A 27,861-nucleotide genomic window follows, 5' to 3' on the forward strand; every position below is an offset into this window, starting at 1 on the left:
CAAAATAAAGTTATTTGTCTGACAATCAACAGTAATTCTTATGAATTATTATTGATTATAGAATTATCTTATTAAAATTAGCACATAGCTTAAGAATTAGAAAATAGTAATTCGTAAGAATGCACAATTTTATTTAACTTCTACGAATCAAGCAAGCATTAAATGTAATTATTAGATTTGTAAAATGCAAATTTCTTTTAATTTTCCTATTTTATATTTAATTACCATTTTATATAAAATAATTCCTGATTTTCAATAAAAATGGTACTATAATATTAGATTACAGTTGCATTATTTGAAAAGTTTCTTTATATTGTTTTACAGAATTAATTTAATTATTCAGCAGCTTGCATTAATTCCGATGTAATAACTTAGCAGGTAGAAAGTAATATTCCATGAATAAGAGTGCATAACAGCAAATATACGAATACATATGTGATATTTGAAATAATACAAATATATATATATATAAATTTTTCTCTTAAACTATTATTTACACAATGTCTTTTATTAAGAATGAAACCTCAAGCGTTGGAACCATACCACAGTTTCATACTTTAATTTTCTTTTCTAAAAGATTCCTTTGTTAATTCTTTGTTATGTATTTATGAGATAATTTCTTGTGTTCGTAAAGAATATTCTTGTGTTTTCATGAAGGCAATTTGCGTGTATTCGTAAAACAGATTCTTATACATTTATTTGTAAAGAAGATTTTTACATGTTTGTAAAGATGATTCTTATGCTTTCGAAAGCCATTCTGATAAAAATGAGCCCAAACCCTTAATTTTCTTCCATAAAAGACATGGTGCAAATTTGAACTAATGATTCCACATTTACATAAATGACAATAACAACTTCTAAATGGTGTCTTTAAATTGGCGTTTGTGAGAGTAACTTTGGCAACCAACTTGGCAGACTTTCCATTACAGCGGGGGTGGCAGTGGGTGGATAAGCATTGGATCAGGATGTCTTGAATGGTGATTTCTGTTGATTCTCAGCAGATCCTTCAACTCGCGATGCATGTATGGACGTCTTAAAGGAATATCAGGAATATCATCATACGGTTCTGGTTCTGGATGATCCAAAGGCTCTGGGTGGTTATTCTTGGGGAAATCATAGGCACCATATCCTCTTGTGTCACCTGAACCAGCAAATCCACCAATTCTTACGGTTGTCATATTCAGTTGTTGACGAGGTTGTTCACCGTAACTATCATAGGACACAGAGATGCTTTGATCCACATAAGGCACGTTTTGGAAATCAGAAGAGAAAGAACTGTCGAGGTAAGGAAAAGGCTCAGGATATCTCCTGAAATCTTCCTTTACAGGATAGCTTTCGGTAGCTGCTTGGTGTTCAAGTGACGAAAGGGAACTGAATTTTGGCCATTCTTGAATTCTACTCGAAGTTCTCCAGTCGTAGCTTCTGTATTGGCCATTTACTAAAGTCAAAAGAAGCAGGAAGGGAATCAAGATCTAGAAAGAAAAATAATAGACATTTTAACACAGAACAGAAAATTTGGTTCGAAAAGAAAGTGATACAACGTCAAACAAGCTTTCAGACTTTGATTGACATTATAAGAGTGAAAGTTTTGCTTCATATTTTACTTGCAACAACAGCAACAACATTATTTTCAATTTTATCTTATTAAACATTTGCTGCAATAAATTTTAAGAATTTTTGAAATGTTAATTCGTAGAATTTTTTTCAGAAGGATTCGATTTAGTTTTAATATTCGGAACTGAGAGTCAAGGTTTTCATGTTTGGAAATTTTATGGTATTTTGAAAATCCTTTCAACCTAACGTGTTTCCATTTTAAATGATGGTTTTCTAATTAAATTATATAATATTAATAAAATTTTACATCTTTAATATGATTTACTCAAAAACAAATATATTTATACAGAACTGGTAGTTGGTTACATTTATACTTGAGAGCTGTTCAATCCAATACATCTATTATAAAACTAAGAAATTCAAGAGAAAATTTAAATAATTGTATAAAATAATCAAAACATATTACTGGTAAGACAAATGAAATTAGTAAAACTCATCCAAGCAGCAAAATTTTCAAACGTTCATTAAAGTAGCAAAGATAGAAATGGAACAAATTGCTGGGCGTTTTATTTTTGATTTTTAGTTTTAAAAAATAAAAATAAAGGAAATTACCTTATTGGTAGTAAAATGTTTTTGAAATTCTGAATAGTGTTTAGTTAAATTACATAAAAATATTAATTTGTTAAAAGGAACATAAAAGGAAATAGAATAAATTCTTTTTCACTGTTTGCTAGATATTTAATACTCCTTAATAGTTATTTCTAGTTCCACAGTAATGAAATAAATTCAACTTTGATATTTTTCTGACAAAAGAACAATCAACAAAATAAAGAATATTTGACTTTTTAAGAAAAAAAATTTGAATCCCCGATTATTGCTGTTATAAATTTTAATTTTTTATTAGATGACATGATCTATTTCTAAAAATTGTTTTCTAAGTTTTGAAAAGAAAAAATATCAATTTAAAAAGCAATCTTAGTTTATACTTTTTATCGCATTTGTGCTTAGTAATGATAAAACAGATTAAATCTCAATAACATGGTAGCATTTTCACAATTTGTTTACGCAGTTTGTGAAACTCTTTATTAGATGACCTAAAAAGATTCTTTCAACTTATTTACCTAGTTCTAAAACATTACAAAATAAAGATTATTTAAGATATTATATTCATCCAGCTTTGGTTGAAAAACCCATGGATGTTTAACAATCTCAAATAACCATAACATATACATAACTATTATAAACAAAAGGAGACCAAACAGGGCAAATAAAGAATATTTGACTTTTTAAGAAAAAAAATTTGAATCCCCGGTTATTGCTGTTATATTAGATGACATGATCTATTTCTAAAAATTGTTTTCTAAGTTTTGAAAAGAAAAAATATCAATTTAAAAAGCAATCTTAGTTTATACTTTTTATCGCATTTGTGCTCAGTATATTATCGCATTTGTGCTTAGTATCGCATTTGTGCTTATATATATTTATAGGGAAAATGCTGCATCATGAATTGAATGTGTTAAAACTAGATAGATATTTTGCAATCTATTTTATGTAATCTATATAGTATATATGTTTATAATATAAAAAAAAAATTTAGGAAGAAATTTTTTTAAAGTTCTGCCTTGAATTTAGGTCCTAAAAGGATTTTATGTATCGTCTGATTCAACATAGGAAATATTGTTTCCAGGTCAAAATTTATTACATATAATAATGAATGTTTTTGTTGAAAATTATAATACGATCTGATTATTGCAATGATAAGAAAAGTAACAAATTTTTGAAGCATTTTTATATAAGAGAGATTAATGATATGAGTGATTATTTCAAAGTTTAATCAGAGAAAAGATTTTATTATTAATTAATTAAAAAATATTACAAATCAATGATCAAATATGGAAGAGATTTGGGAGAGTCTCTTCAAGACAGAAAATCAAGCATAGAACGTATAATTAAAAAACTACATCTGTATAAAAATAATAATATGAAATAAAATAAAATTATGTTATCTAAATTGTATACAATTGATGAAAACTGTTTACATAAAATAAGTTGTATAAAATAGATTATCTGTTTTTTCCTGCTATGATTAAAAAAATTGAAGTTTTTTTTAAATCGTCTGAAAATTGTTTACAGTTGGCTGGAAAATAATTTCCGCTGAAGAACTCATTTCGTTTGAACCAATTTCTGCTTATTTCATTACTTCAGAATTAGTAATTAATGGCTTGCAATCCAAAAACATTAATCAAAATAAATCTGGTTAAATTACTGCTCGTTATTTCTTTCAGTTTTGAAATGTGTTTTCATACTTAATATTGAATAGTAGCAATAAATTAGATATTTCAAAGAACACGGCTGCTTTTGTCAAATAAAAATATAAAATTATGCATTTTTTAAGTAATAATTACTTTTCTGCAAAAACTTTTATTTTCAATAGCTTCCATTATCAAATTAATAATAAAGCACTTAATGAAAAAAAAATCTTGAAATATAAACGTTTTAATCTTACATGATGCTTTTATGATGTTGACAAGAAACATTCTGATGGGAAAATAACAGCTTTGAAGAAAAACGATGCAATTATCTAAATGTATTCATAAGTATTGAATTTACTGAATATGCATTCACCTTATAGAATTTCTTTGAAAGGCACAATTCAATCTGCATTGAAATTTCATCAAACATGACATAAGAACCACACCCTACTTAACCTAGTAGGGAAATCCCGTACCGATATATTATTGCAAAATTTAAGCTTTAGGTGGGTTCAAAGGATAATTTCCGGCATGATGAATGACGGTTACAAAAAGGGGATGTGAAATGTTTTTTATCATCAAGAAAATCTGCACATATAAAGATGAATGTTTTCTTGCATATTCTTTTATACGGATTTTTCAATTTTAATGATAAATGACATATGTGCTTTTCAAGGTAAATGTAAGAATATTATCAATTTTGCAAAGTTCGAACATTTATCAAAAAATTAATTAATTAAAAATCAAGCAACTTTTGGGTGTTATTCAGCTATGTCTTCAGAAAATATTACCTAAAAAAAAAGATTTTTTTTTTTACATTTTTACTTTATTTTGGCTTTTAATTATAACAATTTCATTTCAGTATAGTTTTTTCCCTTCTTGTTCATAAATATTTAAAATTTAATTTAATAAAAATTGTAAAGAAATTTTTATTGTTATCAGGAAATTCAAACTAATACCATCGCTTGCTTTTGCCAATGTTAAAATAAATTAAAATAAAAAAGGCATTTCTTGGTAATTAACACCGAATTAAGATTTTCATTTCCTTTTTTTACTTTCTCGTATACGCATTATAGAGAAAGAATTCTAATTGTTAAAAAATTTGAACCCGGGATTTTGATGGATGTCCATGCCTTAGAACTTCCTGAATTCAAAAACTCATTTTTAGAAAATTTCCGTCTACCTGTCTCTCTGCCTGTGACAAAATAATTAAAAAACACTTTGAGGAAGACAGATGAAATTGGTATATGATTTTTACACTAAATTTGTGGATTTTTGCCAAATTTTGAACAAAATCTATCCAGAAAAAGTCTGTCTGTCCGGCTGTTTGAATATAAATGAACAAGATAACTACAAGAGGAAGAGAATTAGATGAATTACCTAGAATTTAACATCTCTAGGGTAAACACCTATTAAATTTTGAACAAAATAGTTGGGGGACTTGACCGAATATCGGTCTGTACTTTCAGAAACATGTAAACAAGAGAATTAAAAAAATGTAACTGCTTAAATATATCACATTAGATATGGGATTTTGTAACTTGTGTAGTTTTGTGTCAAATTACTGTTTCAATCGGTTCGAAAAAATGCGCCTAAAACATAAATTCGAATTTCAGACATTATTAACCACAGGCCAGGGAGTAAATGCCTGGCATGATACGATAGATCCATCAAAAAATGCTAAATTCAAGCCAAATGCTAATTTTCGTAGCTATAAATACAACAATTTAGGGTAGACTGATAACTTTACATTTTCAGTTTCACCAAATAAGAAGGCGAAATTTTGATTAAACACATTCTATATTAATAATTTAGTAGCAAGGAAATCTAATATTCTTGACAATATGTTGGTTGCCACAGGCGGATAATTTTATACAAAAATTAAATAATAAAGGAAGAAAGATACAAAAGCAGCAATTTTTTACAGCTGTTTTCGGCCTTGAAACTTTGAAAAGTCGACACCCCCTCGCCCTATTTTTTGGATTCATTCTATGATTCTTTCCTCTTCAGTGGTCCTTGATTTTAAAAAGTTCTGAGAGACTACATTGAAAAGATTTTTGAAGAATAATGACTATACCATTATAAAGATGATTATACCACTAATTATGTACATTAATTTTATAATCACTTTGGCTTTTTATCTTTTTTGCGATAGCATACATTACAGGCTTTTGCGATATCATACATGGTTTACGATAAAATGCATATTTTGCTTAAAATTTAAGTTAATGAAAAAGAAAACAATATCAATTAAATTATGCCAACATATTCAACAAATTTTGGAATACATATGCATATTATCCTATGCATTGATTGTGTTTTCAATATCCTTTTCTCTAAACAAAATCAAATGCAAAGAATAAGTGGATGGGATTTTTTTATTAATTCCTAACGTAGCATGGTCAGTTCATTTCAAAATATATTGTGTATTTGAAATTTAAGTTAAAGGAAAAATGAAAACAATGTTGACATATTGCATCATGTATATTATCACCCTCATTAGATCAGTATTTGTTTATTTTTCGATTCCCACGATAAATCGCCAAAAAATGCAAACAAACTATCTTCCCATCTTATCTATGATGGAGCTTGGCAATTTTATCTTAATTTGAAAACCGCCAAATAAACCTGGGAATGCAGCAATCTTGGCGAAATTTTAGCATCTCATATATAATGAAGTTTTGCGTAATCGTGGCATTTTATGTAAAATGGAGCTTAGCGATTGGTGCGTAATCTGAAAATTGTCAGATAAATCCATTATCTAGGTGTAGTCTAAAAATCACAAGGTAAACCAAGAAACGCAAAAATAAACAAGTAATTTTTTAATTACTTTTCTATTTTACAAAGTTATATCGATCAAGTAACTAAACCTTGATACACTGAAAGGTTAAATTATTTTATTAGGGAAGAGGGCTGATAAATATGAATATATAAAAGCTACTCATTGGTTTACTGATTTTTACGTACATATAGTTCGTAAAAACATCAAAATTCCCTGATTTCGAACTCGGAATTAGAAATTGCTTCGGACATTTATTAAAGGTTATTAGATTTATTGTGAGTGGATTTCCTGCTTTTATTCATCGAAAATAGCGATTGATGTATTATGAAAATCATACATGCATATCTTTAGAATCTTTGAATTCATCATTCATCGCATGACAAACATACTGCATCCACATATATGCAACTATTTTTTGCAATCGAAAGTCGAGTCCGAAATTGTCTAATTACAATTTACATCATTAAAAACCACAAGTGAGCCGGAACGATAAACAAAAAGCACTCATGACTGAGTATCTGCAGTAGTTTCTTTGCAAATTATTCCTATGATTTATCTTCATAAATCACGAGGTTTTTGGAGCTACAACCGGAAATAAAAATCGAATTAGAATTTTAAAAAAGAAAGAAATTTCTTTAGAATTATTCGCATCTCTTTTGATATATCTCAATATTTATGTAAATTTCTCAATATGGTGTAGTTATGATTACTATTATTTTTCCTAGCAATTTAGATGTTTAGTTGAATGGCACCAACTTGAACACATTTGTACATATTCTCCATCAATCTATTATATTACCTTGTAGATACAAAACTGACGATGCACAATATATTACAACCAGCAATTAAATGTCAGATGACATTTGTCAGATGATTGTTATGTAAGATGAATTTATTTTATTGCAATAGCTAACTAATTGCAAAAATACTTAGAGGAAGAAAAACCGAAGAACATTGTGATTTTTTTCACATGTTTAGCTCTCATCTCATCAACATAATTTTTCCATATAAGCTTTAATGGCATTCTTTTTTCCACAATTTTTTACTTTTTTTTTTGTCGTGTGACTATTTTAAGCCAAATTTTTGCGCAGTAGCTGCTGAGGGTAAAGACCCCAGAGCACCCGAGGGCAGAAGTCTGACTTCTAGCTCAAATGAAGATAGCACACACACACACACTCGCTTGCACAACCCCTTTTTACAAAGGGGCTCATTCATGCACCTCACAGAGAACAACCATGCCCGAATCCGGAATGCCTAGAGCACGGGGAAGACGCGCTTCCCCTAGGCCAGGACGCCGGCTTCAACAAGTACTATAAAACACTTATGTTATACTAATAAGTAGTTAGATACTTATGAGTGATATGTATATTTATCCATTTTTTTGTCTGTAAGCTTCGATATACAGAATGCATATATAGTCTAGACATCTTTCAAATTTTGAACCAAATCAAACAAGGGATTAATCATCTGTCAGTCTATACTTTTGGAAGCATGTAAATGCGATAACTTATAAACGCAATGATTTGAACATATCAAATTTGCTATATGATTTTATGACTATAAGGTAGTTTTGTATACAATTTTTGTTTCAAAGGATTGGGAAAAAAGCGTCTAAAACACGTATTCGATACTATTAACAGCATGCCAAGGATTAATCGCCAAATAATTCACCAACGATGACAGTAAGATTCAGTAAAAATGCTATGTTCACGCCAAAGGCTAATACTTCGTAACTATTGTACGGCAATGCCATGCGAAGCTTTTTCTGGGGTAACACCTTTATATGAGAGCATACGAGATAGTTTTTTTGTGCCTATTTGTGGCTATTGCCTGAGCGAGGATTGAACCTGCAACGCTAGGCCCCGTAGCCGCGCAACATAACCACTAGATAAAAGTGACGACATCTGTCAAAAGCCTGTTAACTGGCTTGTGAAGCTGCGCCACAAGATCACTTCCGGTGGTTTCAAAAATGCGTTGATTTTGAACACGTTAACCTAGAAACGGATAGAACTGAATGGATAAAATTCAGTATATATATGTAGTCACAACATCAAAAATGCATATCTGTATCAAATTTCGGGCTCAAATGGTTTAGGAGAATTCTAAATTTCATAATTTATTCCCTTTACTATTTGATGAAATTAATAAATAATATGATCAAAGTGAGAGCAGTCCTTTTTCACTGGTTATTACATTTTTATTTTTATATTTTCTCGTTCACTATACAAACTGCACCATAAATAAAAACTATATAAAACCGCATTTTGAAATTATAAAAGTGAGATTTTTATTTTTAATTGTTCTTAGTATTCATTGTTAAAAACATATTCTACTACATCATTTTAAACAAAAATATAATCACTTCTATCTGTTCGAATACCACTCAATAAGTCTGGAAAGAAATGAATTCCTGTAAAGAATCTTTTTCCAAACACCAACCACTAAAAGGCGTGTTCTTAATTTGTATATACAAACCAAAAACAGCTCGTAGGAAATAATGGTCTTTTATCACAGCTCTTTGTTAGTGTTATCTCAATACATTAGCTCTTCTAGATAACAATACCAAATCGTGCATTAAAAATATGTCACTGAGATGTTGGACAGGGATATACATCCAATCCCTACTATTTATTTCAAGGAATCTCTTTAAAATCGGCAGCGACCAGGAAGTCCTTGTATCGATAAAGCTCACATTCAGTTCGAACGTCGAAGAAAAACACAACCCAAAACAATGGAACGTGCCCCGCCTTACAACTAGGTCCAGGTGAAACCGAAAGCAACGATGCAATCTGCTCTTTTGTTAAATGGTTGTTAAGCGTTTCCGTTTAATTGAGTAATAGTGTTCCACTTTTTTCACTGTGGTTTTAGATTCAAACCTATTTGGGCGTTTGTGTAAATCGGACACATTAGGGTTTGTAATTTCGTAAATGTTGTTCACGTATTCTTTCGGAATTCTGTAATTTTATCTCAAAATTACTTGTATTACAACAGTTTTGCTTATCTTTGCATCGTTAAAAAAATGTTTCACTGATTCCACACCCACACTTAAGCAGGCATTTGAAATATAAAATGTAAATTACTCTTTATGTTCTATATCTAAAGAACTTTTATTTATTCAAAATCTTATAAATTCTTTTTTTTAAAAAAAATTTGAAAAAGAAAAAAGAAAGAAAGATTATTATATCTAAAGATCTTTAGTTGATTGGTTGGTTTAATAATAATAATAATAAATATTAGACCAGTTACTCAGTCATTTTTACTTTCTGTTACAGGAAGTCTACTAAGAGAATGTATTATAATCGTCGAACAATTCAAACTAAAATTTGACAAAACTTCACATTTCAGACAGCCCTGAATCTAAAAAATTCATTTTTGGATTGATGTTTGTCCCTCTGCCTACATCTCTGTGAACACGAAAAACACTTTGAGCTCAATGCTGGAAAATTTAGTGGAGGTTCGAATGCGAAGATATTTCCATTAAATTTGTAGATATCCTCTAAATTTTATACGAAATCCATTCAGGGGCAGTCTGCCTGTCTGACTATCTAAATGCACGCGATTACTACAAAATTGGATAAAAGTTAGTTAGGGAAAGTTAGATAAAAAAAAAAAAACTGAAAGCATAGATTCGGCATTTAAAATGTATATTTGAATCAAAATTTTACCCAAATCTTTCAAGGGGGTCAACTGTTTGTCTGTTCTGCAGAGCGAAACGGGAATAACATCTTTCTTAAAGAATATACAAGAAAATTTCGGGGTGAATAATCCCTTTGGTTTTAGACGAAAACATATTAAGTAAAACAGCGGACGTGCTAGCATTTCTCATAAACTTTCGAATTTAATGTTTAACTTCGTCGTAAAGTTAAAAAAAAAAAAAAAAAAAAAAAAAAAAGACAGATTTTGGAACAGAGCCTCTACCTGATCACAACTTCAGTCAAATTTTTTCATCAACCGTCCGATGGTATAAACGTTATGTTATAAAATTCATGTGTATGATTTCTTGTATATATTGCCATTGTTTCTGTTTTGAATTGTAATTTTACATTTCATCAAATTGATATACTAACAGGTAATCAATACAATGATGTGTTTGGACCAAAATTAACGTACATTTACAATTCTAATGGCAAAATCATCCAGATGTAATCCATCTTGTTCGTTGAGTTTTAATATTCACATGCCTTATGTTCCCGAATTCAGCCTCAAACTGGATGCAGATTTAGGATTTTTAGGTGTTTAATTTAAGTCTTCCTATTTTGCTGTGATTTTGATTGATACATAACTATTTGGCATTATTGGCCAACTAAATAGTTATGTTTCGTCATGCAGTTTTCATTTTTGTCTTAAAACAGAGAGATATTTCAAAATCTTGAAATAGAATTTTTTTCATGATTACAAGAATTTTTCTCTATGTATCGCATATACAAGATTGTAAATTATCTTATATAGATTTATACAGCTACTAATAGCTTATTAATATGATTTTGCTCAGTAGAAATTGGCTTTCATGCACATGTATACAAGAAGAATGAACATTTTTTTTTTTCATTTATTAAACTTTCCGATCAAGAAAAAAGAATTTTTATTTTTTATTTTTCTTAAAACAACAATGCTCAGAAGATATTTAATTAGAGCTACATGAAATTCTCAAGATTTGTCATATATTTTTATGAGAAATTTCATATACAGAAAATCTTTTTATCGTAAGAGACTTAATTTTTAATTATTATGAAAGTATTAGTTGCATCAAATAATTTTTAAATCTCGTCACTTTTGGAAGAATTACAGATTGTAGCAAACGATTTTTTAAAATTTAAAGCTACATTTCCCATAAATTATAAATAATTTATAAAGAATGAATTTATTTAAAAAAAATCGAATAACAACAAAGAGACAAATGATTCCGATTACTTATAATAATACTGCTATATTATATTTCGAATAATTATAATAATGAAAAGTGTTAGAGTTCATTAAGTCAATTTTTAGAATTCATTTTTTATATGAGATTTTGAATGATAATAAAATTAAACTTAAATAAAGAAGAACTTTCGCTTTGTGCTCATTTTGTTTTCGCTTTTTGTGTGAATACTAAAAGCGTTAAAAGATTTTTTATCACGAATATATAAATATGAAAAAAAAAATTAATTTTTGATAAAAAAAACGATTCTACAATATGAATTCTTGAAAAAAAAATTCCTAACGTAATTTAATAACAAAAATGTTTAAAATTACAATTAGTTTTGATTAAATATGATAACAGACGATTTTCATTGAAATAATTCTTATGAGATCATAAATATTATTTAACTAGTGTAGAGTCTACTTTGACTATCTATATGTGTCTTATTTTATAGAAATTTTTTATTTTATTAAAGATTCTACTGTATATTCGATGTTTTATAGCGATTGAAACCGTTTTAAGAATTGTTTCAAGATAAATTGCCATGAAGTTTTTAACAAAACATGCTTTTATTATAATGATACTTACACGAAAGTTTAAAAAAGATTTTTTCACTACAATTTTTATATTTAAGTTAATTGTTATAGATATTATCAACTAAAAAAAACACAGAATATTTTTGAATCATTTTATTTATTATTATATCTATGAAGTTTTTGAGGGGAAAATTCAATGGCTGGTAATTTTCTACTCCATTTGGCAATTTAAAGAAAATGTTAAGAAAAATAATTCGCTCTTGATTTTGAATTTGTTAAGTAAATAATCCCTAGAAGTAATTTTTAGCTTAAAAGCGTCACAGGCGTAGCCTCAATTTTTTTACTTTGGTAAAAAGAAAAAGAAAAAAAGGACAATTTTTGCAAAGCTATTATATTTATCCAATATACGTGCTTATTCAATGCATATTTATTAAGTTAATTAAGCATACTATTATTCCTACTTTTGCTGCAATGACGATTTCATATCGTAGACACAAAAATTTCATTCTAAGAATTCAGTTTCTCAATTCTTTTTCGTTGCTTAAAATGTCATGCCTATTTCATCTTTATAATTAGCGACAAGTTTCTTAGTTTATCGAAGCAGAAAATTCATTCAGGTGAAGGTTCTAGTTTTCGTTTCTGTATAAACTATTAAAATATTGCCAACAATAAATCTTAAAAAGCAGCCAAATTTATTAAAATTAAAGAAATAATTTCATTACAGTGAAATTTGTGTAATCGAAAAGCTAATTTTTGAAATAGAAAAGTGAAGTAAACATGTTATATCTTTTTGCGATTGCTCCTGAGTTATTTAGGGAGAAATTGTAAAATGTTGATTAATGTTCAATCTAATTTGAATTTTGAGAAATTATTTCTTATCAGAATTTATATCTCAAGAGTTAATTACCTATCAAATTTAGTAGCTTTAGATACAATAATCTGTTTTGTAAAGCGTTTTGAATGATTCTTTCATCATTCGTTTTGTATGATGCAATTTACTCATTTAGTCTATAAATCGTGTAAAAAAATCACTATCAAGTTAAAGAAAACAGTAATATACTAAAAAAATCATTATTGTTTAAAAAATCATTTGTAACGTAATGGTATTTCTACAGAAAACGATTTTTATACATCTTATAACTAACAACTACTATTTTAAACAGTTGCTTGCAAATAATAATAATAAAAAAATATTTTATGGCATCTAAGCGCAATTTTTATTAATGCAATTCAGTGCTGAGGATATTTTATAATTTTTTTTTCGGAAGACAATAGTTTTCGCCAAAATTAGGTTTCTTTAAGTATCGCATGAAAAGAAAAATTAACTTTACTGAAAAGCACTTGAATTTAAAGATGCGCTACTTATAGAAGATGACTCGAAAAGCTGATAAAAAGTAACTTAATCAATATTTAAAATAGGATTTTCCTCCAAGCTTACACCATAATTCCCAGGATTAGTTTTGTTACTTATTGGCTTACATGTTATTAAGGATTAAAAGTGTGGTTCGTCATCATTTTTCATATTTAAAAAGTTTATATTTAGAATTTCCCATTCAACAAAAGATAGTAAACCTCAATTTGGATGTTTTGTTCATACTTTTCCTCATTATTTGTTAATGCTTATGAGGCTTTGTCTGCGATGGTTATAGAATTATTAGGGGATTTTCAACATACTTCTTACTAATTTCTATTGTTTTACAACCTGAATCTTTACAAATGATTCGCTTGTGTTTTTTTTCATGCTGCAACAGGAGCATTGGTAAATATACATATAGTTAGGAAGATTTGAAGGTATTTAAAAATTCGATTTTCAATATCATTTGCTATAAAGACTTTTTAAGCAATGTAACATCATCAGATAGTAATCCATGCTGAATTAAAACGAAACAGTTATCGAACCAAAATGTCAATAAGAAGAAAATTCAAATTCCATTTCTCATGTATATATCTTTATTTCGATATGAATTTTCAAATAATTAGTTATTTCTTTTAAATAAAATATTTTATTTTAGAGAATATATTTGAAATTTAAATAAATAATGTCATTCGAACAAATATATTTCATTGGAATCATTTTCACATTTCCTTGATACCAATGGCGGATGACCATGCCCATTCGATGTTAGAATACGTTGTATCTATAATGACGTAATTTACGAAATAATGCATAATGATGATGCATTATTTCGTAAATTACGAAATAATGCATCATCATTATGCATTATTCGTAATGCAAATTAAGTTATCCCCTCTTTGATGGGGATAACTTAATTTGACGAGGTTTAAATTAAAAAAATTTGGAAAAAAGGTCTTAATTTTTTTTTCTTGGAATTCAACATAAATAAGTATTATAAAGAAGGGGAAAAGTGTAAAAAAATTTTTATCGATATCTTTTTTTTTTTTTTTTTTTGAAAAATTTTACTTTGTTGTAAATAACAGAGTTGTTGCCAAAGCCTATAAGGTACGTTCCGGTCTGTGCAAATACGCAGCTAGGGAAAAAAATTAATGTTCTAAATGTTATTTTAGAATTAGTAGCATTATAATGGTCATTTTTTTTTTTAAAAAAAAGGGTGATATTCAACTTTAAAAAAAGTCTTACTTTGTGGCGATTGATTCTCGAAAAGAAATTAAATAGTAGAATTCATAAGCGTTACGTCATCTGAAAATAAATTCAAACGTAATAATTTATATCAAATGTTAATTTCATATTTAATTTTCACCACTCTTTTTGAAAATCGAACATTGTAATATTATTTGAAAAGATCGAATAAAACTTTAAAAAAAAGGGGGATTTTTTTCTCCATTCCGCGATTTCGGATGGATAGAAGTACTTATAGACAAATTCGAATTTTTCAAAAACAATGCAGATAAATTGTCCTCATTTTTTTTACTTGTTTTAATAATACGTTTAAAGCGATTTCACATGGTTTTCCATATCTAGGTGAACATTAGGTCATATATATATATATGTCCAAAAACGAATGCTCAAGCCTAATAAAGGACAAAAAAAAATCTAATTGCAAATATTTATCCCGAATGAGATCAAGAAGAGTAATTCTTCAAGTTTTGTTCTTATAAATAAAGTTTAGTAAATTTAATACTAAATTATTTTTAGATTGGAATCTTACTTGTAAGATTGAAAATACATTTTAATATTTTAGTTAGTTTCAGCTTGTAATTCCAAATTTATTGTATATTATGGAATGCTGATATCAATTTTTTTCTCTCAAAGTTATTATTAAATGGTATTAGAAGTATCGAATCAAAGTTGAATAAAACTTATAGATTAAGTAACAATTATGCAATTAAAAATTTATTTAAGGCCTTTTCGTCAAGAATACATAAGCGTAGAAAATTTTTAAACTCTAGTATGTTAGTACGAGTGAAAAATTGATCAAGAAATTCCATTTTTAAGAAGATGAAATTGACAAATTAAATTTAAGTGTTTAAAAATATCTAGTGTATTGAATTATTTCTCATTTTGAAGCTCAATGACAAAGAATTAAAAATATATATGTATAACTTTTTGTCGAAAATAGTTTTTGTATATTGGGTTGTCTACTATGTACGCCATTTTTTTTTAGGTAGATTCCTCGTGGAAAGCCATCTGTTGCAATGGTTCTCATGGCAAGACTTAGGGAAAATTTCTTCAGTTCTTCACCGATCACACACACACACACACACACACACACACACACACACACACACACACACACACACACACACACACACACATGCATGCAAGCATGTATAACACCTTGCCCATGTTATATTGGGAACAGGACAATTAGAATAATTTTGTTTGGATTTTAACTGCCTTGGAATATATTGGAACTGTCTTGGAATATATAAGACGTGTTCGTCATCTAGCTCAAAGAGGTTTGAAATGATAAGGATGTAAATTTCCATTTCGCTATAACTTTCTTAATATTGAAAATAGAAAAATAAATCCAATAAAAAGAATTAGCGCCTCAATAAGACGAACAATTTTTGCATTTACAGTTTTTAGATAACTGCAATATCTTAGAAGTTAGGGGCTAAAAAATGATTTCCAAACCCTAATTTTGACTAATATCAACGATTTATGTTGCCAGATAGTAACTCAGATGTAAATGAATCTACTTTTGCCTTCCAGCTTGTCGAGAGGATATTTTTTATATAACAATAACCTTAAGAAAGTGTAGGTTAATTTTAAGCAAACTTAATAATTCCTCTACTAACAGACAACCCATATTGACTTATATAATGATGCTTATTGGAAAACAACCCATCATTAATTTAACAACTATGAGTAAGCCATGTATTTAAAAAAGTTTCTCAAGATTACATAGTCTATTCTTTTGCACTGCAAATTTAATCATCAAGTATTATAGTTACCTCGAGCCATGCGATAAATCAAACATGGATTTTTTAACCTTGTTTTCCATAAAGATTACATTCAAGACTTGAGATCATAAATGATTAGATAAAGAAAATATGGGAAGTAACTTCAAATTAAATATGATAATAAAGCTTTCGCAACCCTGAGAGTTAAGGTTTCGGCCATCGCGGTTCATTGAAAGCGTGATTTCGTGCGGCTAATCGTTTCGAACATCAATAAAATGTTCGTAAGTGAAATAATTATACATGGGAAAAACCCATAAAAGTCATAAGTGCGAGTTTTCCCTTCTGTCTGAATTTTTCTTCAACCGTTATGATGTATGGAAGATTTATCATGAATTCATGCCGTGTGTTCCCACCTTAATTTTTTCCCCTGTTACTGACTCAATGAGAAGTTTGGAGCTGAAAGGCGGAACACTAAATTGACAGAAACTTGACTCCTTTCGGTAGAATGATTAATTGGATGTCATTAAATGCGACCTTGCGCAGTTATTGAGATATTGATAACTGTATTATTTTTCAAGCAGTCGTTAAATTGTTTTAATATGATTTCAAGTTGATTCCATGTGGCATTTAAATTTCAGTTTTAATTTCCTGATCTCTTTTGAAGTATGAAACATTTATTTTCAATCTAATTATGAGGAAGTTAATTTTCTTTAAAGATAAAATGTGTTATTGATAAGTTAACATAATTTATTCAAAAATTACACGTCTGTTAACAGATCATCAATTTATTATAGATCTTTTATAGAAGTTTCATTTATTCGTTTTACAGACATTATATTAAATTAATTTATATTGAAATACTTTAATTCAGGTTTGATAAAACAGTAATTGTTTACATTAATAAAAGTTGTATAAATTTTGTTTGATTAATATACGAAATTTTAGTTATATAAATAATCATATAAGCAAGTCACGATTTCACAACAAATAGAACAGAAAATTAAGATTTACATAAAAAAAAATGCTACTTATTTCATATTACACGATAATGAAAATATTATGTGTAGAGTTTATAAAAAAAATCATCAATAATAAGAATCCATGTTAAAAAAAAGTGAAGTATGTTTGAAAATTATTTTGAAATATATTAAATATCGCATGCACAAACATTTGCAAATTCAATATAATAGATGTTTATTAATATATTTATTAAAAAATGTAATTTTTATAATTTATATATAAAATGAATAAATACTCTTTCCTTTCCTTTTTTTATGATTTCTTTTATTACAATACATTTTTGAAAAGAAATATTTTATATAAATCCTATCAAAAAAAATAAATTCGATTCATGATGATTCTTTTAAGAACAATTAACTCAATTTGATAACAAATTTTCCGAACATAAAGCTTTTCTTATCAAATATAATGTGTTTGGACTTAAGAACATATGAGATGCAAAATAATAATAATAATAATAATAACACATTTTGAAAACTCAATAATTACTAGAGACATTGAGAAAAAGACAAAAGAAAAAAAAAATGGTGGCTTCTATATTTTATATAGGCGTATTAAATTCAATGAAATATTAATTCTCGAAGGTTCTATGACTCGCGGTTTCACATACACTACATGATGAAAAGATACTGAATTCTTTATGATCTGAAAAAATATGCTTTATGAATTCCTTATGAGGTGAAATTGAAAAAAAAAAAGATCTTTTAAGTAATAAAGTTTTATTTCCTCTCTAAATTCCATTTATATCGTCATCTCTGTTCCATGCAAATGCATTAAAACAAAATAAACGTTTGCTCATTTTTAGAACTTCCTAAATCGAGGATGTTGACCCCAAGTGAAAGTTTCTAACTAAATTTTCATGGTTCTTTTTTCATTGAAATTTTTCAACATACTTATGGATAAATTTTAGGAAAGTACTTATGAGTTAAAAAATTCCTTTAAAGTTGTGAGATAACCATCAAAAATTAAATTTCCCTTTAAATTAAAATTACAAATTATTACATATTGCAGTAAAATAGTTAAAAACTTTCAAGGAATCGAATAAAAAATTATGTGAAAAAAAAAGGTTTTAAAGCTCTTGGCCTAATTGATTTGCTTAGTATTCCGTTTTTATATATTCTGTGATACATTGGGTGGTTTTCATGAATTTTATGATAAGAATTTTCGCAAGAATCTGAAGCCCTGGAATGGGTTGATCCATTTATATTGATACCTATTATGAAAATTAAATCTACAACAGACTACTATAAATGAATTAAATACTGAAAACGAAGTTTAACTGTATTTATCACTATAATGAAAAGACATTGAATTCTTCAAATGTTGCCAAAGAATATTCTTTTGTATTCCTTTTAGTGAAAAAGTCAAATGTTCTTATTTGAGTTTGCTCAACGAAAATCTTTTTTTCTTGTCTACTTGTAAAAACAATGGATGATTAAATAGAAAATATTATAATTATGAAACAGAAAATGATATTAGAGTAGTGTAATATTAATAAGAAAACTTTTTTAGCAAATAAACCAAGACCAATAAAGCAAGATAAAATAACATTCAATGACATCAAGTTTTATTTTTTTTTTTTATTTCAAACAACAATCGGACTCTAATGATCTTCTAAAATTCCCTCTATTCGTCCTTGAGTACCATAACGCTCTATTGCACACTACGCCCAAAAGCATTAACCAAAAGAATTGCGAAGAAACTATCACGAATTATTGCCACGCCAAAGCAGGACTGATTTTATCGCCACAGAACTGATTTTATCTGTTTTAGCTTCAGTAGGACAAAAAATTTTTCCTCCTCAGTTCACTTTTTTTGTTTTGTCTGGTTGTAAAACAATAGTCAGAAAATTTTTGGATGTATTATTTTAAACTTCCATTATCGACAAAATCATAGAAGGTTTGAAAATCCTTGGTTTATTAATAGGGCAAAAATAAAATAAAAAAAGACAAATGAAATACGAAGTATTTGAATACACTATTATAAATTATAAATTAGTCGATTATAAATGCAAACGATAACATCTTCTTATGCCTGAAAAAATGTTATCGTTCGGCCAAACGATTCTACTTTAGATATGGATTTCGAAAACAAAAATAAATAAGGAAGTGGAATGAAATATGCGATTGATATGGTTAAGAAGAGAAGAATTAACACGCAAAACGAATTTCCTGAATATAATATTTATTCTGTTAAAATTTGCTTTGAATATCAAACACTGTTGTCAAAACTGAGATGGATTATAATGAATATATTTATGGTGAACAGTTTCTAAATTCCCAAATTTAAAGCAATTCTAAATAAATTTTTTTTTAGTTTTAGGTAAGCAAAAAATATATTAGATTTATTATTGAATTTTGATTAGTTTTTAAGAATTGTTGAAAATGTTCATCAAATCGATAATTTATCTTATATCATTCTAAACTGTTATTTTATTCGTTATTGTTTTTTAAAGGTAAAACATTTATTAATTCAAATGGCAACAAATTCAAAATTTATTTCTTAAAATGGTATTCTGAATACAAAAATTCGTTTGATATATATAATCACAAAAGAATTAAATAGCTGATCGCAAAGTAATTCCTTGCCATTTGGGGTAAGTTTGCTTGTATTTCATAATTATTTCATATTTTTACTTAATATCAGTAGTTTAAATATTAAGATCAAAGTTAATATTATTTTGAAAAAGAATTCTTTTTGCCATAATTATTAGTAATGATGAATTACATTGACCGATATGTATTTTTAATTATTATTCTTTAATTAATTGAATCAGATGTATTTTTTATAAGATGTTTGAAATAAAATGTAAAGTTATGAAGGAATATTAACTGCATTATATCTACAAAGAAATTTAATCGAGTTCCAAAATTAATATGCTGATTCAATTTTCATTAATTTAAATTTGTAATAATCAAATAAAAAAATACAGAAAATTAACTAATCACTTTTAAATTGTTATATAAATATTGTTTTTATAACAAATATATAATAGCAATTGTATTTTTTTGCTGGGTATAGACGTTTTCTTTATAAACGAAACAAAGAAATTTTCTCCAAAACAATTTATTTGTACGTCATGCGCGAAGAGTAGCATCGAACTATAAAACGTATTCTTTATTTTATCACTTGTCTCGGTTTTAAATTAAACAACTGCTTTATTTCCTGTAATATTCAACAATATAATTGTAAAGAAACAAAATCTCGTTATTTAATAAAAGAAATGTTTCAAATTGGAATGGTTTATGATTTCAATTTCAGAGTCTCTGAGTGTTAGACAATGATTTACACGGAAGAAAATTCGAAATTATTATTTAGCAAGGAAAATCAACTACAAAAGCATACATAATTAAGAAAGATGAAAAAACCCCATTAAATAGTGATTAAGTCATTCTAAGGAAATCTGATTGCTTAGAGCATGAAAGATAGTTTATTTATAGTCTAGAATGAAAAAAAAATTCATTTCACTTTAAAGGGTGTGGTTCCATCATAATCACAGGAGTGGGAAAAACCATAAGGCACAGAGAAGTTTATTATTTGCTGTCTCTTTTTGGTTCAAACATAAAAGAGATTCAAGTCTCGTTTTGCAGTCTCGTTTTGCTGTCTGCTATTGAATATTCCGAAGTTCACTCTGTTCTAGTAATTTCAATGTATTTAAGAATAAGATATGGCATTAAAATAACTTTTATTATTTATTTTACAAAAACAGATGGCTAAAAGTACCGTTCGTTCCTGTATTCTGAGACGACCAGTTTTCTGCGATTCTATTTCACTAAGGGGTGAGACGCGGAAGGATGTGCGAATTTCCGGAATTAACTTTATTGCTAAATGTAAGCATCTTCTCATCTTTCCTCTTACTGCTATTTTGTCGAATTAAACCCATCCTAACACATGCGCAAAAGCGTGGAGAGTTTTAGAATCAATTGACAAACAATATTAAGGTATCTCTTGATCAATTAAATAAAAAATGTATCCAGTATTTTGTATCCATCCAAATAAAAAAAAAACTGAAGAAGAATAAATGTTGCTATTTGTTTAGAAGTAAAATTCATAGTTTAACCCTTTAAAGGGTTAACCTTTAACCCTTTCTTTTTTCTAATTATATTATGTTTAAATATTTTTAGGTTTGAAATTAGAATAAGAAAAGGGATTCATTTAGCTTATTAGATAAATTTAATTTGATTAATTAATTAATTTGGTTAATTAATAATTAATAAATCAAGACACATCATTTTGTGTAAGATAAAGAACTGAAGCATCTAAGTTTCTGTCTTTCTAAAAAAAATGTGTCAGAACTTATGTCAACCTACATAATTTCATATAAAGATTGATAAATTTGGTGGGAAGCATACTTCCCACGGCCCTAAAAAGGGTTAAAATATTAAACAGTTGCTTTTTTGTTTAGTGATTTTTTTCATCAGTGATACAAAATTTTGTTAATTAATTTATAATGAAGCAATTCACGAAACTATTTGGAATAATTCAGATGTCGCTGACGGGTCTAGAAGGTAATAATTATCACAGTGATGATAAGCTTCTTCAATGTAATTAATTACTTTTCTTCTTTTTTTTGTCATTATGATCAGTAGTACAAGATTTAATAAGTAGCAATATTGATTGAAATATCAATGATTATGTGAGTTTTATTATTTTTTTTTCCCAATTTAACAATTATTTTATTTCAGAAGTGTATAAGATCATTTATTTTTGTCTCGATATTAAAGCTGTATAATAATGCTTAGTCATAAAAAAACGAGTGGTTAAAAAATTAAATAAAAAATGAACTATTAATATAGAATTAATCTTTTAAAAAATTATCGAAATAATAAAATAAAAAGTTACAATCGCTAAAATGCATATAAATTCAATAGCTCATGGAAAATTGTTGATTGAAAAAATTTGCAGAAAATTTATTGCAAAACAGAATTATCACAAATACTAATTCAAAGATTATAATATTCTTTATATTGAACATTAATAATTAAATGAATTTGGTTTTTAAACTCTTTAAAAAGTCTTAATCTTGTAGATTTTTTAAAGGAAAATATATTGGAGTGAAGAAGTTATTTACTTAACAATAAAAAAAAATGTATGAATCAAAAATTATAATCAAAAAAATAATTATGCAAATAAAAAAAATAGCGCCGTTGATTCACGAACGTTATAAGTAACAATTTTTTAAATAAGTAAATATAATTAAATTAAATAATAATATGCAATTATCATCAACAAAACTAAATTTTTCTTTTTCAATATTTTCGAAAACTCAACTATAATTATTTTTAATGTATTTTATTTGATTGATCTGAATGTTTTCTTTATGGATCAAACTTTATTTATTTATAAGAACAAAATACGTTTTAACGAACAAAGATATTTTTTTACTGCAACTGCTAAGTAGATTTTCTAAATACGAATCAAATATCAACAAATAAAGCACAATCGACTTCAAAAATTGTTTTTTATAATATTATTTGAATTTTTATTAATCTATTTTTTTTAAAAAAACTTTAAAAATGAATAAAAAGTAATTTTTTTAACAATAACGCTCCATAAGTAAGGAAAAAAATAGTATAGAATAATTTAAATTAAATTGAACTGAGAAAATATAGAACAAAATAAAGGAAAAAATAAGATAATTGAAATAAATAATATACGATTAAAAATTTTTAATTATTTTAACTCAATCTTTAATTATCTGTAACAACGTCTGATGAAGCCGAGAAATACGGAAGCGATCGTAAACTAGCTAAACAAAACCGGTATACTTTTTACAACTAAAAAAGCATTTTATGTTTCCTGCAGGAAGCAACTAAAATGTGCGCTGCCATGTGAAACTATTTCAGTATTTCTGCTACAAAAATAAAAACAAGTAAAAACAGAAAAAATTTAAAATAGATTCACTTTTATTATCTACATTCGAAAGATAAATTTCCCTTTAAAATAGTTAAATTTTTCATCCGTGAATATGGAAATATCCATGATAGTTTTTTAATGGCTTCATGCTGATGCCATTTTATTATAATGAAAAGTCTTTTTCTTTTTAAAATTATTTTATACCTGAACCATTGGCATCTTTTTGTCACCCATTTTCCGCTCCAGTTTTATTTTTCACTCTCGCTTTTATTGGAAATTCTTTGTATTCTTTATGTACAGATGTCCTTATTTCAATCAAAATATTTATCAATTGACTGACAGGATTGACACGTTTATATTGCAACATCATGCGAGCGTTTTGGAATCTCTGTGAAAGTTCTCATCAATATGTTTGGGGTGAATTAAAGTGGAAACCTAAATACCAAAATTGTTGTTATTTTTCTTTAATGAAAGTATAACGGCTTGCAATTTGTATGGAAAAACATGGAGATAATGAACCAGTGGTAGATATTTCGTTTTATAAAATGCTTTTGCTTTAATGAGATTGTTAAAGAAAATGAAATAGATCTAGGACTTTTGAAAATAGAAGGAAAAAAAATCTCTGAAATTCAATCAACGTATAAATTGGATTTGAAAAATCGATATGTTGCCTCTTCTTTAGGAATGTATGCTGGAATTTAAATTTTTATGAAAGTATTAAACTATTATAATATTATTATTAAACTATTATTTTAAAGACTTATTAGTGCATTGAACTTCTTCCTTTTCCCTCTTTCCCCATTTAGTCATTTAAAAACTTTGACATAAATTAAAATTGTCCTACTTCTTAAAGATTTTTGCTTAATGATTCTCAAAATTAAAAAAAAAAAATCTGACAAAATTCTGATGAAAACGATGAAATATTGCAGGATTTTGAGACAATATCAAGCAACAAATCTATGAATAAAAACGATTTATTATTCACTGATAAATAAAATGCGTTTATAATACGTTTTAGATAATACTTATTTCATAAAAAAATGCAATGCGTAACACTAAATATACTGCAAAGTAAAAATAGGAAAAATTGTAGTTCCTGGAAAATATCGAATGAATTATGGGCTTCAAATAACTATAATGATCAAGGAAATTATGATAATAGATATGGCAATTAAATTCTTTTAGTAAAAGCTAACATATTATCTGGTGAGAAATTTATAAAGATAAATGATGTTCTTTAGGAGTATTGTCCGAAGAATTCTTTTTTATCAATGTAGTAGACATCATAAATATTATGAGATAAAAAAAATGAGAGAATATTAAACATAATAAAAAATAAAGAAATTCATCGAATACCTATAAAATGTGTTTTTTTATAAATATTAATATTTACTCAATGAGAAATTTTTCATAATAAATGATTATGATAAATGAACTGATTAGTTCACTCCAATACATATTCATGAACTTAAGTATTGATAAAATAATTTATAATTTATATAGTCTGACTTATTTCATCATATTATTTCATTGTAAAAGCATTCCTGCATATAAAACTACAGATTTTATGTGTTTTTAGTTCATGGCATAAAGTCCGAAATTGCGCATAATACTCCAAATGGTCGTTGATGAAAATTAAATCGAAATAATTAATTTCAAAATATTTCATAATCAAAATTCAAATCCCCTTTATCAGAAAAATATCCTATAAAAATATTTTGTTCGAAACGATAATGTTTTTCAAGATTTCATTTAAATTAGTAATAGGCGAATTAAAATTAGTTTTCCGTTCATTGACGTAATTTTAACATTTGCACAATGGTGTATTTTGCAATTAAAATTCAATAATACCTATTTTTTGTAGGTGAAATGTATAAATTTAAAAAACATTTTTGTGTTCAAAAAGTGTGACCTAATCAAAGTCTAGAAAAACTGATGTTGATTTCCAGCTGAAAAGATTTTTTTTTAACTTTTCATTGGCGGTTGGATTTGGTATAGTTAATTGGCAAATTGTCTACTGTGTTATAGTTGAAATAAAATTATGTCTATCACCTAGTAAGCGCCAGGTCAAATGAAAAGATACTTTTATGTTAAATAAGTATGACTTAGTCAAACTTCAGTTTGAATAATGTCATGCTTTCTAGTTAGAAAGATTTTTAAGTTAAAAGAATATCATTCTTTCTAGTTAAAAAGATTTTTAGCTTAGAATAATGTCAGGCTTTCTAGTTAGAAAGATTTTTTAGAATAATGCCATGCTTTCTTGCTAGAAAGATTTTTAAGTTAGAATAATGTCATGCTTTCTTGCTAGAAAGATTTTTAAGTTAGAATAATGTCATGCTTTCTTGCTAGAAAGATTTTTAAGTTAGAATAATGTCATGCTTTCTTGCTAGAAAGATTTTTAAAATTTTTAATTGCTGTTGGAAACGATAAATTTTATAGGAAGATATACAGTATCAAATATTTTGCTAGTCATAACTTTAATAACAGAATATTATATACTATAATGAAGTAACATTTTAGTTTTTATAATTAATTCAACTTTTTATTTCCGTTTTTATAGTATATCAGCTTAAAAAAGAACCCTGTTCTAGATTAGCTGAAGTTCAGATTGGTAGAAAGAACGCGGAAAGAGTTGTTACATAAATAGACAGATTTCATATAAATTTAAAAGGATATTTTCGATATTAATTCTTCTCTGAAGTTAAAATACATTTTCTTATTAAAAACGAATCTTCTGATAAAAAAAAATTCTTATCAGAAGGTTTACGTTTTTTATAACATATCAACATATAAAAACTCTTTTCTAGATTCACTGAAATTTTGATTTGGAAATAAATAATACAAAAAGGTTCGTTATATAATTGATAACGATTTCTTATAAAAATTAAAAGAACATTTTCGATATAAGTCTTCTCCAGAATTAAAACATATTTTCTTATTGAAAACGAGTCTTCAGAGTAAGAAGAAAATTCTTCTCAGAAGGCTCTCCTTTTTATATAGTATATCAACTATTTTATATAGTATATCGAAAAACTCTTTTCTAGATTATCTGAAGTATATATTGGAAAAAATAATATAATCCGCCATATAATTGATAGCGATTTCTTATAAATCTAAAAGAATATTTTCGATATAAGAATTAATATTTTGATACAACAATTAAAGAATATTTTCTTATTGTAAACGAGTCTTCAGAATAAGGAGAAAACTCTTCTCAGCTGGGATTATGGTCCATTATTGCATTTGTTTGTATAAAAATGTTATTGGAATAAGCTTACTCATTAATTTGGATTAAAATAGGATCATGGATAAACTATTATTAAAGAAAAGAAAAGCGTACATCCATAATAGCACAAACTTTTTATAATAGCGTGAATATTTTTTTAGATAACAATGTGCATAATATATCTTAAATCAAAGTGAACAGTTTTGGGTTATTTATGAAGGAATTAGGTTAAGTCGTCATCGTGAATAAGATTTAAATGCCTAAATAAAAGATCCAAGAAACGAGAAAGTACATTAAGAGGAATTAAAAATTATTCCTTGGTAAAATACCCATAATCGATTATATTTTATTGAAATAATTTTTTTAGAAGAAAGAGCCTATTTGAATTTAAATATGCTCTGTCATTGCAAAATATTGAAAGTTATATTTCAATGACAGATAACTGACTTTAAAGAATCATAACATAAGAAACAAAAAAAAAGCTTAAGACAAAAGCCGTTTTTAAAGTATTTGTTTCTAGATAAAGTGATGTGGCATGCTGGGAAATTTTAAGCGTCAACAGTCTAGTATTGATTGCAATTATGTTTGTGATATTTGTAACCAAATGATGATAAAAAAATCTTTCAGAAAATGAAAAAAGTCTTTGTTTAACATAATTTTGATTTAATTCAAAAGCACGAGTTTCGCAACTTATCTTTGTACTGTTAGTTCAAAAATAATTCTATAATTATAATGAAAAAAGTGACGATTTTATTCAAATAAATTTACTTCTCTTAGAATGAAAGGTTAGATAAATAAGCGGTTTTATAAAATAAATCTATTTTATAATCAATATTACTTTTAGCGGTAGAACTGGCTGAAAAAATTCGAGCAATATTTTCCAGTTAACATAAAAGTAATAATGATAATAAAAAAACACATCAACAAAAAAAAAACTTTTAAAAAACATTAAGGAATTTGCATTTAGAATTTTCAATAAATAAATAAGACAAATAAAAATATAGATAGAAATAGAAATCTTGTATTTAGATGGCATACCATTTTAATTAAAATTAGAAAATGCTCATTATTTTATTTTGAAAAAAATGTAATGCAAAATGACATGTCTTTTTTTTTTATTAATTTAGTAATTTGCACTTATCGAAAATCATTAAGGCTATAAACATTATTCAAAAATAATGAAAAATTCTAACAAAAGAATAGTAGCATTTGAATAAAATATGATGAATATTGCACTCACTTTCAATTTCATGGTGAGATATTATTCAGCAGTGTGCAAGTAGATAACCATGTAATAATCGCCAAACACTTGAGTGTTTATAAAAGCGTATCCACTGCGCGAGGGAACGAGTCGTCTGCGTTCGAACGCGGCAAGAGCGAAAGTGGAACTAACCTCTCGGTCTGCT

The 27,861-nt window shown here is 26.9% G+C and overlaps 1 protein-coding gene across 1 annotated transcript; it reads right to left on the reverse strand.

Annotated features, from left to right (window-relative positions):
* LOC129972377 (uncharacterized) lies at positions 1 to 27,861 on the reverse strand. The gene is made up of 2 exons (XM_056086501.1): positions 27,696 to 27,861; positions 1 to 1,472 (listed from the first exon to the last, which is right to left on the reverse strand). The coding sequence occupies exons 1-2, from the start codon at positions 27,705 to 27,707 to the stop codon at positions 924 to 926; spliced, it is 561 nt and encodes a 186-aa protein (XP_055942476.1). The 5' UTR covers positions 27,708 to 27,861; the 3' UTR covers positions 1 to 923.

Source organism: Argiope bruennichi, chromosome 6, assembly GCF_947563725.1.
Source record: "Argiope bruennichi chromosome 6, qqArgBrue1.1, whole genome shotgun sequence".
Lineage (NCBI taxonomy): Eukaryota > Metazoa > Arthropoda > Arachnida > Araneae > Araneidae > Argiope > Argiope bruennichi.